Consider the following 13,096-nt stretch of genomic DNA (forward strand, 5'->3'; position numbering starts at 1 on the left):
TTGTGTGTTACTGTGTGTGTGTGTTACTGTGTGTGTGTGTTACTGTGTGTGTGTGTGTGTGTGTGTGTGTGTGTGTGTGTGTGTGTGTGTGTGTGTGTGTGTGTGTGTGTGTGTGTGTGTGTGTGTGTGTGCGTGTGTGTTACTGAGAGCAAGAGCGTCAACAATGCGGTTTGGCCTGAGAGAGAGACACACACACCAGTTGAGAAAAAGGGAGGGAACATCTAGTCAAATGGCTACCCAGACTATTTGCTTACCCCCCCTTCTCTCTCCACACCACTGCCACTCTCTGTTGTCATCTATGCATAGTCACTTTAATAACTCTACCTACATGTACATACTACCTCAACTAACCGGTGCCCCTGCACATTGACTCTGTACCGGCACCCCCCTGTATACATTGATATTTTTTACTGCTGCTCTTTAGTTACTTTTATCTCTTATTCTTATCTGTATTTTTTTAAACTGCACTGTTGGTTAGAGGCTTGTAAGTAATCATTTCACTGTAAGGCAAATACCTGTTGTATTCGGCGCATGTGACTAATATAATTTGATTTGATTTGAAAAAGGGAGGGAGGTAAAATGAAAACGTCTTTCTCAGTGAGGGAGAATAAAACGAGATCCTCACTGCCTGCAGACAGCAGCTGTGCTGATACAATCTCTCTCTCTATTTCTCTCACTCTCTTTTTCTCTCACACACATACTTTCTTTCCTCCTTGATTCTGAACAATATCTCCTGTCTCCTCTTATTCTTTCTTTTAGTCCCTCTCTATCGCTCTTCCCCATTCTGTCTACCCTTGTCTGGGACTCCACCTCTCTTCTCCTTCTCTCTCCCTCCCATCATTCCCCTCCAGGAGGACCACAGAAATGTACAGTTAGTCTGGGAGTTTTTCTCTGTGTCAGTGTGATAATCAGTGGACTGCCACAAGCCACACACACACACACACACACACACACACACACACACACACACACACACACACACACACACACACACACACACACACACACACACACACACACACACACACACACACACACACACACACACACACACACACACATCCAGACAGCTGTGTGTGAGTGGCTGTAGCCAGACTTTCATTGCTAGTTATAAATCAAGATGACATTGCTATGATCTATCTTGAATGTGTTATCATAATAACTGCATGTCAACACACAGCTGTAAACTGCTACCATTGAAATAGTGTTAAATCTATGTGTGTGTGTGTGTTTAAGCAGTCTCAGCCCTTGTTCGTTGCTATACTTATAAGCACAATATGTGAATCTCTGTGGACATTTGACTGACCATGATCAGTCAATACTGGACATGTGAGCTTTAAGTGCATGAGATAGTCACGTGATGTATGTCTGAGTGTCCCATTATCACGTGTCCCCGAGTGTCTGATCATGCGATCAGTGATGCAGCTGCCATGATGGGTAGAACGGAACCGTGAAAAGATCCAAGTGGGTTTCTTTTCGACTCATATCCGGTCTACTCATTCTGACTCTATGGTGGCGTTGGTCAGGTTTTCTTGCGGTCCTGTTCGTTGAGCAGGAGGTTGTTGAGGTTGATGACTGTGTTGGCGAAGTCAGTCAGTTCCACAAAGTCAGAGGTGATGATGTTAATCCCGTCAACACCGGGTTTCTGGGTCTCGACCCACGTTAATATGATGGGAAGGTTCCTGAGAAGGGGAGAAGGACGGGAAGAGGGGGGAGATGATAAGGGGAGGAAGGGGGAGTGGAAGAGAGAAAAGAAGGAGTGTAAGAGCTGTTGTGTCTGAGGCAGAGGTACAGTAGCGACTGAGTCAGACTATAGTTATTGTATCCAAAGCGCATTGTTTAAGTTTGGAGCTCTCACTGTTTTAGTTATGGGTGCATTTCAGCACACACACACACACACACACACACACACACACACACACACACACACACACACACACACACACACACACACACACACACACACACACACACACACACACACACACACACACACACACACAAGGCCAGGGTCGTATCAGTGATAGAGCCCTTAACCTTCCACTAAGCCCCTGCAGCCGTCAGGACAAAACCAGGAAGTGGGAATGTTTATCCTGTGATAATAAGCCATCTTGTTTCCGCGGATACGCAAAATTAGGCCATTTCCTCCCAGCCTGCCGTCTCCACTAAATATCCGCTTCAGAGTCGCTTCTAGACACTCATCTATGGTCAGTTTTCTGTTTTCTTCTCTTAATGGTTAATGTGAGGAATTATGGAGAGCAACCCAATCCTAGATCTGTACCTTAGGGCAACTACCTGGAGAGTCTAACTAACCGTTACCCTTACAGTTTACCTTCCCCAAGTCCTACCTTTAGCATTAGGGGGAGACGCCAAACTGACCTTAGATCAGTCAGTGTTTAGGGTCTTCACCCTACTGGGAGTCTGACCTACTGATAAGCTGACAAAACTGACTGTGTATACCACCCTCTGCTGGCTGCTATCAGAATACATACTATACGCTCAGTACACACACAAACACTAATAACACACACCTCTCGACTAGATAGTTGCGTAGCCCCTTGACCAGGCCCTTGACAATGGTCTTGACTCTGGGGGTGAGGATGGCCTGAGTCACGTGGAAGGACCCCATCTTAGCCCTCTCACCTAGAGTTGTCTCCAGGAACTAGAATCATAATCGTAATCATTATCAACATCAGTTGGATTTATATAGAATTTTTAGATGAGATTTATCACCTTATCTCATCCACTACGAAACACACACACACACACACACACACACACACACACACACACACACACACACACACACACACACACACACACACACACACACACACACACACACACACACACACACACACACACACACACACACACACACACACACACACACACACACACACACACTGACCTGAAAGAGTTTGGTGGTGTCTGTAGTGTTAGCCCAAGGAGCTGGACACTTGTTGCCCGGCCATATCAATGGACAGTTCTCAGCAGACGGGTGGTGGTAGAATACTATGACCTGGGACACACAAGACTCAGACTCACTCTCAGAACATTTCATTTTCACACCTTAACCCATAATCTGTCTATCTGCTAATTCCTAATTATGACTCACCTATTGTACCGGTCTCGCCGCCTGTCTGATTACTACACATCTGTCACCTGCCAGGTAATCTGGCTCTAGAATCGAGATTAGGGTCACAGAACATAGAACCTCACCTGACCACATCTCTAAATGAGAGACATTTTTGATAAACACACACACACACACACACACACACACACACACACACACACACACACACACACACACACACACACACACACACACACACACACACACACACACACACACACACACACACACACACACACACACACAAGAACAAAAGCGGAGGGTTCTGCTTTATGACCAATAACAAGTGGTGCGATGGGGAAACGTACAGGAACTTACAAGCTTTTGCTCACCCAACTTGGAATACTTGGTCATCAAATGTTGCCCTTTTTACCTTCCGAGAGAGTTCTTAGGGATTATCACCACGGCTGTGTACATCCCGCCCCAAGCCAACACACGGCTGTGTACATCCCGCCCCAAGCCGACACACGGCTGTGTACATACCGCCCCAAGCCGACACACGGCTGTGTACATACCGCCCCAAGCCGACACACGGCTGTGTACATACCGCCCCAAGCCGACACTCGGCTGTGTACATCCCGCCCCAAGCCGACACACGGCTGTGTACATCCCGCCCCAAGCCGACACACGGCTGTGTACATACCGCCCCCAAGCCGACACACGGCTGTGTACATACCGCCCCAAGCCGACACACGGCTGTGTACATCCCGCCCCAAGCCGACACACGGCTGTGTACATCCTGCCCCAAGCCGACACAAAAATGCACTCAAAGATCTTCATTGGACCCTGGACAAGCTGGAGACCGCGTACCTGCAGCGTTCATTGTTGCAGGGGACTTTAGCAAAAGTAATTTGAGAACCGTGCTCCCAAATTAATATAAACACATTGACTGTCCAACTCATGGAGATTCAACGCTGGACCACTGCTACACGCCTTTTTGACACGGGTATAAGGCCATGTCCTGTCCTCCTTTCGGCAAATCTGACCATGACTCCATTTTGCTCCTTCCCGCCTATAAACAAAGACTCAAGGAAAGTTCCGGTGGTCAGGTCTGTACAACGCTGGTCTGACCCATCAGAATCCAGGTTCCAACTATTTTGATCACATGGACTGGAATATGTTCTGGGTTATTTCTGCCGATAACATCAATGAATAAGCAGACTCAGTCACCGGATTCATAAAATGATGTAATATCCTCCCCACTCCCTCAACAGACATCTACCCTGGCCCCACCCCAATGGAAATTTGTGACCGATTGACTCAATTCGGTCTTATGTAGCAAAATTTGTGTTTTTAACATTGGATATCATACACTATCATTGCATATCATACTCTACAGTTGAGGAACAATGAGATAGTAATTATTTTGAGAAAATGTCCCTTGAATGTTTTGGTACACCTACTTAAGAGCTCTTCTTTGTCTACATCCATTCATCATCGTTCACACCCTCTTAAGCTTAGCCCCACCCATCTCTTTAAGGATTCACATGTGAGGCCATGTGCTAAACAGTGAGTACGGTAGTGTATTAAACAACCCAAGACTAAAGGCTGGTTTATACTATGTCTATCGACATGTCTGTATACAGTGGTCGCAGTGACATCATGAACATTCTATTGTCATCCAACATCAAACTTGTCGTTGTCATTATGAACAATTATAAACCTAAAAACGACAGCAGCCTGGTGGTCCAAAATAGCATAACTGGTGTATTTTAACAGCAATAAACCCATCCGTTTAAAAATATGTCAATCTAGCAAACCAGGCAACTAAAAGCAACTTTCTAACAATGTTTTGGTTCGTTTCTAGCTTGTTAGCTAGCTAGCTAACGTTAAGTTAGCTGGCCAGCCAGTTCAAATAATGACCATATCATATAGCTGACAACTCCTTAACTTTAGCTAATTTGTATTCATTATTACAGGAAAATAAACTTACAACAAGATCATTATTTACACGTTAATGGAAAGCTAATTACAGAAAATAACTTACGGTTGTGAGTGTGACGAAATAAAAGCAGGGCATTCTACCGGACAATTTTTGAACTTGGACACTGTCTCATTGGCCTAACTTTATATCCTAATTTGACTTTGGTGCAGGTCATGTTGTTCTTCACATTACCATCTCTGGTAAACACACACTATATCAAATAAAGTCAATGTTTATTTGTCACATGCACAGGATACAGAAGATGTAAACAGTACAGTGAAATGGTTACTTGCATAGTGGTGTCCTTTGTTTAGACATGTAGCTAGCTAGCTCAACAATTAACCATAATCCCAACTCATAACGTAACTACACTGCATGAATCTACAGGTAGCTAACCAACTACACTGAACAAAAATATAAACAAAAAATGTAAAGAGCTGCAATAAAAGATCCCAGAAATGTTCCATACTCATAAAAAGCGTATTTCTCTCAATTTTTGTGCACAAATTTGTTTACATCACCGTTAGTGAACATTTTATCTTTTGTCAAGATAATCCATCCACCTGATAGGTGTGGCATATCAAGAAGCTGATTAAACAGCATGGTTATTATACAGGTGCACCTTGTGATGGGGACAGTAAAAGGCCACTCTAAAATGTGCCGTTTTGTCACGCAACACAATGCCACAAGTTTTGAGGGAGCGTGCAATTGGCATGCTGACTGCAGGAATGTCCACCAGAGCTGGTACCAGATAATTTTATGTTAATTTCTCGACCATAAGCCGCCTCCAACGTCGTTTTAGAGAATTTGGCAGTACGTCCAACAGCAGACCGCGCCAGCTCAGGACCTCCACATCTGGCTTCTTCACCTGCGGGATCGTCAAAGGGGGGTACGCGGGGTACTGAGGAGTATGGCTTGTTTGAAGATGGAATCCGGAGACAGGTGTTTTATATATCAGCCTTATTTGTTCTCTTCTCAACTCCCTTCTCATTTCCAATCACACCTGCATGTTCTCAGTCTCCTTAGCTATCATACTCGGCTTCCACTGGGCATTCCACTAACTTCAAAACTCGATCCTCCAGAAAGTGGAGAGCCTTAGCAACACTTTGCAGTTCTTCGTGATATCTTTCAAAAACACCACGTTAGAAAGGATTACCTAAACATACTGCAGCTCATGTTGTAGACAAAAGCACGCTACATGGCAGACTAATCCGAACTCCTCTCTCTCCCATCCAATCATGGCTAGCGGGAAGGTTCCTGCCTTTTTCTGTAGCTAAACCAACTAAGCTCATTATTTAACAATTGTATTCGTATATACAGATGGCATACAATTTAGTTATTAAAGCACATGAAAGTTCACATATTCCAGAAGGCATTTCTGCCAAAACACACATTTGAATAAAAAATAATTACGTTCAAATGCCTCTCCTGTGAAGTAGTGACGTGTGACATACGCCTAGTTTCCTGAAACAAGTCACATTAGTCATGCTGAATAGCCACCACTGCTCCTATCCCCCCCCCCCCCCCCCCCCCACCCCCCCACACGGAGGGATACAAATACCAGCACTATTCTTTCCCAAGCACTCTCAAACACCAAAGCGCAAACACACACACACCAACTGCCTCCTGACTTAATCTTCTGTCATCCATTAAGACTCACACTGGCCGCTTACAGACAGAAATAGCTGTGTGTGTGTGTGTGTGTGTGTGTGTGTGAGTGAGTGAGTGAGTGAGTGAGTGAGTGAGTGAGTGAGTGAGTGAGTGAGTGAGTGAGTGAGTGAGTGAGTGAGTGAGTGAGTGAGTGAGTGAGTGAGTGAGTGAGTGAGTGAGTGAGTGAGTGAGTGAGTGAGTGAGTGAGAGAGAGAGAGAGAGAGAGAGAGAGAGAATCAATGTCTGTGAGATGAGATCCCTGATTGACAGGTTGAAATAGCTGCAGCAGCATTTAGTAAGCAATCCACTTTAGCTTCTACTGAAATCCTGACTCCACTAATACTCTAAGGTGTCACACACACTCAACTTATAAATGACTTGGTCTTACTATCAGAGGTTCAACTAGATCTGTAAGTGGAGGAGTGTTCACACTTTCTGACCTCACCCTGTCATGCTCACCTGGTACTTGTTCTCCCAGAGGTAGTCCAGGGTGATCTCCTCCACAACGCCGATCTTGCAGAGTTTAGGTCCGAACACTTCCTGGAGCATGTTGATGAGGTAGGTGTGATGCTCCATCCCCATGGCGTAGTGATGGTTAAAGTCCAGGAAGACCATCTCCTTACCATGGGCGTCCAGGAAAGAGTTAATGTCCGACAGACCGTCACACACCTGAGAGAGAGAGAGAGAGAGAGAGAGAGAGAGAGAGAGAGAGAGAGAGAGAGAGAGAGAGAGAGAGAGAGAGGGGGGGGGGGGGGGGAGATAAGTCAATAGCAGGAGGAGACGTTTACTGTAGGTTTTCGTATAATAACATGTTTATTGATCTTCTAGGTGTCTGGCTATGGGGTCAGTATATCCACCTTGTGTCCAAACAGGCCATGGATGAAGTAGATCTCAGTACCAGACTCTCCAGGTTTGGATGACACACGCAGGTCAAAGTAACGAATCCCTGCGTCCAGCTGCTCCTTAAACGTCAGGTTCTGGTGATAAAAGTCATATGCTGACAAAGACTGAGGATCCCATCTTTTCAAGAGAGTATTGGTTAATCATCTGAGCCAGTTGAACCCTCACCTGTGTCATGGACCACTTCTTCATGACTTTCTTGGAAACGAAACGGAAGGCTGTGGCCAGGTATTTGACTATGGCCTTCTGGTCAGGGCCCACCGGGGCCTTCACATCTACCCAGAAACTAAACGAGTCATGGGACCCTGCGAGAGAGGGACGAGGGGAGAGTGGGAGAAGGAGGGGAGAGAGGAGGAAGATGGGAGAGAGGGACGAGGAGTGGAGAGAGGGAGGAGAGGGAGGAGGGGGAGAGAGGGAGAGAGGGAGGAAGATGGGAGAGAAGGATGAGGAGAGGAGAGAGGGAGGAGGAGGGGAGAGAGGGAGGAAGATGGGAGAGAGGGAAGAGGAGTGGAGAGAGGGAAGAGGAGTGGAGAGAGGGAGGAGAGGGAGGAGGGGGAGGGAGGGAGAGAGGGAGGAAGAGGGGAAGAGACAGATCAAGTGAGATAGAGAAAGATATGCCTTTTCAGTCTGGAAAAGGAAGTGAAGGTCCTTCTGCCGATCTTATGAGTGGGCTAACCATCTACTTTGTGCATTCTCTCTCCCTCTCTCTCTCTCTCTGTTTCTCTCTCCCTCAAACACACAAACTCAGGTCTCATCCAGGTAGTACAGATTAACACCAAGAACCCTCTCTGAATCCATTAGGCTAGCCTCACTACATTGTAAACCAAACAAACACATGCCACATCAGTCTCACACACACGTCACACAGAAAATCAGTCACACCCCAGTTCCCCAGACCCACAGGTGCTGCATCAGTGTTTTCCTCTCTAGCCCAACAGTAGCCTAAGCTATTCTCAGACAGAGAAGGTGCAACTTAATTTAGCTAAAGTGTGGCTTTGCTGTTAAAACCATATAACCCCAGATAGACTTTACCAGTGGGAGGTCATAAACCAAGTCAGAGCCAACAGTCATCAGTATACGCCTCATGTCGACCGACATATGATACCCCTACAACACACACACACATGTAAAGTGCCGTCAGAAATTATTCACACCCCTTGACTTTTTCTACATTTTTATGTGTTACATCCTGAATTAAAATGGATAAAATTGAGATGTGTGTGTCTCTGGCCTACACACAATACCCCATAATGTCAAAGTGGAATTATGTTTTTTGAAATTTTTACAAATTAATAAAAAATGAAAAACTTTAATGTCTTGAGTCAATAAGTATTCAACCCCTTTGTTAAGGCAAGCCTAAATAAGTTCAGGAGTAAAAATGTGCTTAACAAGTCACATAATAAATTGCATGGACTCACTCACTCTGTGTGCAATAATAGTGTTTAACATGATTTTCAAGGTCCCTCAGTCAAGTAGTGAATTTTAAACACAGATTATACCACAAAGACCAGCCAAAATCCTAGAAGAAAACCTGGTTCAGTCTGCTTTCCAACAGACACTGGGAGACAAATTCACCTTTCAGCAGGACAATAACCTAAAACATAAGGTTATGTTACACTGGAGTTGCTTATCAAAACGACATTGAATGTTCCTGAGCGGCCTAGTTACAGTTTTGAAAATCTATGGCAAGACTGTCTAGCACTGATTAACAACCAACTTGACAGAGCTTGAAGAATTTTTAAAATAATAAAATATTGTACAATCCATGTGTGGAAAGCTCTTAGAGATTTACCCAGAAAGACAGCTGTAATCGCTGCCAAAGGTGATTCTAACATGTATTGACTCAGGGGGTTGAATAATTACCCAATCAAGATATTTTGGTTTGTTTGTTTTTTTACAAATATTAGAATTTTCTTCCAGTATTTTGTGTAGATCATCGACAAAAAATGACAATTACATCCATTTTAATTCCACAACAAAATGTGGAAAAAGTCAAGGGGTGAATACTTTCTGAAGGCACTGTAAATAACAGATATTGTTATTTATTTACATAACACACACACACACGCGCGTGCTTACCGGGCACTGCAAGGTGCTTCAGGGGCATAGCTGTGAGCTTGGGGGAGAGTGAGCTCATCCAGTTGGCGTTCGAGGCACCGATACCCGTGGGCCGCGTCTTCATGGCTCCTTTCTGATCTCACGCCCCCCCCCCCCCCCCCCCCCCGTAAAAACGTTAATCGTCAAATCTGGTATACCTGCTGCTGGTGTATCGCCAGAATCCTCGCCACCCCCATGAGTCTCATAGTAAAATAAATCATCCTGAGGTGAGGAGCAAGAGCGCCTTTCATGCCTCCTCGAGCCACCTGTGTACCTACCTGTCTCCCTGCTCTTTACCAGTGGTGTGGAGCCCACCAGGGCAGCCCAAGTGCCTCCAACGGGCTAATGACATTGACTAATCTTCTTAGACCGAAATTACACTCGTTATCCCCCCTCCCTTCTTCCCTCACTCCCTGCGTGCAGGTTTAAACCGGCAGGGCTTCCCTCCATGCGTGCTGTGCATTAGCCTACTCAGGCTCACCCTACTCACCACCGGAAACAGTGACAGATGGACAGCGGCTTGGTCGGGGGTCTCTGTCCGTCCTGGGGACAGAGAGTGGCAAAATCTTAAATGGCCATAAAAATGCTTAAGTGACCATCCATCATTAAAGTGACAAAATTTCACTGCAGAATATACTGTATGTGACTAGGGAGAGTAGGAGAGAGGTGGCACTAGGAGTGGGCCTAATAGCCTACACAAGTGACCTTGTGGTTCCATGGCAAGCACAAAGGCCTGCCTGTACAAATGGTCCACAGTATAGTGCACATAGTCTACAATGAAGTTGCGTGTATCACTGCTAAATATTTGAGCATAGAACAGGGGTCAGCAACAGGCGGACCACAGGCAAAAAACGGCCCGCGAGTTATATTTTCTTTGCCCCCCCCCAGTTAAATTTTTTTGGACCGATTCTTGCATGGGGTCGCCTTCCTCCACTGCATATAACAGGGCTTCAACATGGGAACATGACTCTGCCAACCTGCATCAGTTAAATCTATAAATTGTTTATATTTCTTAAATTGAAAGCATGAGTTTGTTACAATCAGCCTGTGAGGCTTTCATCAGATTCACTGCTCTTACCCTGCCATACAAGTGCAGTGTATCACCTCTCCATCCCCCTTCACCATCAAAGCAGGGCCTGACATTTGCTGCGAATGGTTCACCTGACCAAAACAAAAAGGATAACGACGTGAGAAATATATACATAGATCAAGTCAAACTGTGGGAGGGGCATGATCATTTTTCAATCAATCCAGGGGATTAGCTAACGTTAGCTAGCTATCGTGCTACAGAAACGTAATGCTAACAAGTAGCTAACAAAACTTTAATGTTTCACATTATATTTCTTCACTCTGACAGGCAGCCAAGCTTTTATAATCCTTCATCTGGTGTTGGGTTGCAACCTGGTCTTTGCTGTAGTAGCTTATCTGGTACAGTAGCTAAGTTAGCTAGCTACAGTAAATAATTGCTGGAAACTGGAGGCTGGGCAAATCTGTTGTTTGATAACACCCCCGGATTTATCGTAAAAGGATCACACCCATCACACAGCTGGATTTTGTCCAAGTACCTGTCTCTTTCCTCATATTGAGCCCTTTTGAAGTATTCTGACACCGCCATCTCTACCATATCTAGCAACATTAGCTTCCATTAAAATGTAGTTTGAAGCTGCCCAACAGCAGAAAATAGAATATTGGCTTCATGACGTTTTTGATAATGACCTATTCGCCAAGTACATTTACACATATTCCGAATTTTACATGGTTATATGGTGCTGCTAGTGATCAGAGGCAACCAGTAATTCAGGGCAGGTGGGACTCAAAGAGCACCTGTTTAGCTAAAAATAAATCTAAATAAAAAAATGTTTGTTGTTGCCTGTTTTGCATGTTATTATGGCATTAATACATGTCACATATCAGTTAGCAAACAATGTAAAAAATAAATAAAAGGATCTCTACAGATCCGGTGTCCCACCCGCAGGACGGTTGAGCTAATGTGCGCTAATGCGATTAGCATGAAGTTGTAAGTAACAAGAACATTTCCCAGGACATAGACATATCTGATATTGGCAGAAATTCTTCTTAATCTAACTGCACTGTCCAATTTACAGTAGCTATTACAGCGAAAGAATACCATGCTATTGTTTGAGGAGAGTGTACAGTATAATAACTTGAAAAGTTATTAATAAACCAATTAGGCATACTTGGGCAGTCTTGACAGAACATTTTGAACAGAAATACAATGGTTCATTGGATCAGTCTAAACCTTTGCATATACACTGCTCCCATCTAGTGGCTAGAATCTAAATTGCGCCTGGGCTGTAATAATACATTATGGCCTTTCTCTTGCATTTCAATGATACAAAAACAAAAACATATATTTAAAAAAAGTTTTTTTTTCTATGTATTATCTTATACCAGATCTAATGTGTTATATTCTCCTACATTCATTTCACATTTCCACAAACTTCAAAAGTGTTTCCTTTCAAATGGTATCAAGAATATGCATATCCTTGCTTCATGTCCTGAGCTACAGGCAGTTAGATTTGGGTATGTCATTTTAGGCGATTCTTTAAAAAAAAGGGGCGGATCCTTACATTAATAAAGCCACGTACAGTACAAACATGGTCTCTTTTTTGCTTTATTGAGTAAGGCAGCTCCAAAATGCAGGTGTTTCAGCCTAGTTCAGTGCTTTCTGTGGTGGTGGGGCAGCCAGCGGAAAATACAGAGCGTAGGGGTTGGTAATCTTCTCTAGTTGCGCAGTGATTGGCTTGGTGTTTTGTCACTCATTGGGTCACTACATCACTGCAAAATCTACAGCGAGAACTCGAAAGTTCAAGCACCTTGGATGCTGCCATATATTTACATTAGAAGGGCCCATCCAAGAAGGCTCTAGGTCATTGGCCACAGATAAAATGACGTCAAATCACGTTATATACCGTAGCTTTGATTGGACTGATCATGTCAACATTATACTTTCAAAATCTTAGCTAGCAAGCTAGACAAGCAGTCATAGTCATGAATCACGTCGACAATCTACTGGTAAATCCTTTTCAATCCTTGTCATATGAAGAGAAATTATAGATAAAATGTATCGGTGCTCATCGGCCAGTGGAAATAAACTTAACACAACAAGTTGGAAATCTCAAATTCAACAATGAGTGGTTTGGAAGGAATCAGTGGCTAACTGCAAGCATTGCAAAGCAATCACAAGCCTGCTATTCAGTGGAGAGAGTGTATGGTTCAAGTCTGGGTTTAAGGGTCTCTTTTCCAGGATAAACATTCACATGCAACACCATGGGCCAAAAAATGTTGAATACATTGGCCATGCTGTCAATCCAGCATGACTTCTGCCACTTTCAAAACAACTGGAAACTCAGAACTGGGAAATC

At 44.2% G+C, this 13,096-nt stretch overlaps 1 protein-coding gene across 1 annotated transcript; it reads right to left on the minus strand.

The window, feature by feature from the left end:
- Positions 1 to 1,522: 1,522 nt before the first annotated feature.
- Positions 1,523 to 12,651, minus strand: plcxd2 (phosphatidylinositol-specific phospholipase C, X domain containing 2; the record flags this gene model as incomplete). The annotated part of the gene is made up of 8 exons (XM_038972675.1): positions 1,523 to 1,682; positions 2,532 to 2,662; positions 2,912 to 3,022; positions 7,173 to 7,382; positions 7,571 to 7,690; positions 7,782 to 7,918; positions 9,693 to 9,759; positions 12,640 to 12,651. Coding segments are annotated over 8 exons (948 nt in total), but the record flags the coding sequence as incomplete, so codon positions are not given.
- Positions 12,652 to 13,096: the final 445 nt, after the last annotated feature.

This window comes from Salvelinus namaycush, chromosome 33 (assembly GCF_016432855.1).
Source record: "Salvelinus namaycush isolate Seneca chromosome 33, SaNama_1.0, whole genome shotgun sequence".
NCBI classification, from domain to species: Eukaryota; Metazoa; Chordata; class Actinopteri; order Salmoniformes; family Salmonidae; genus Salvelinus; species Salvelinus namaycush.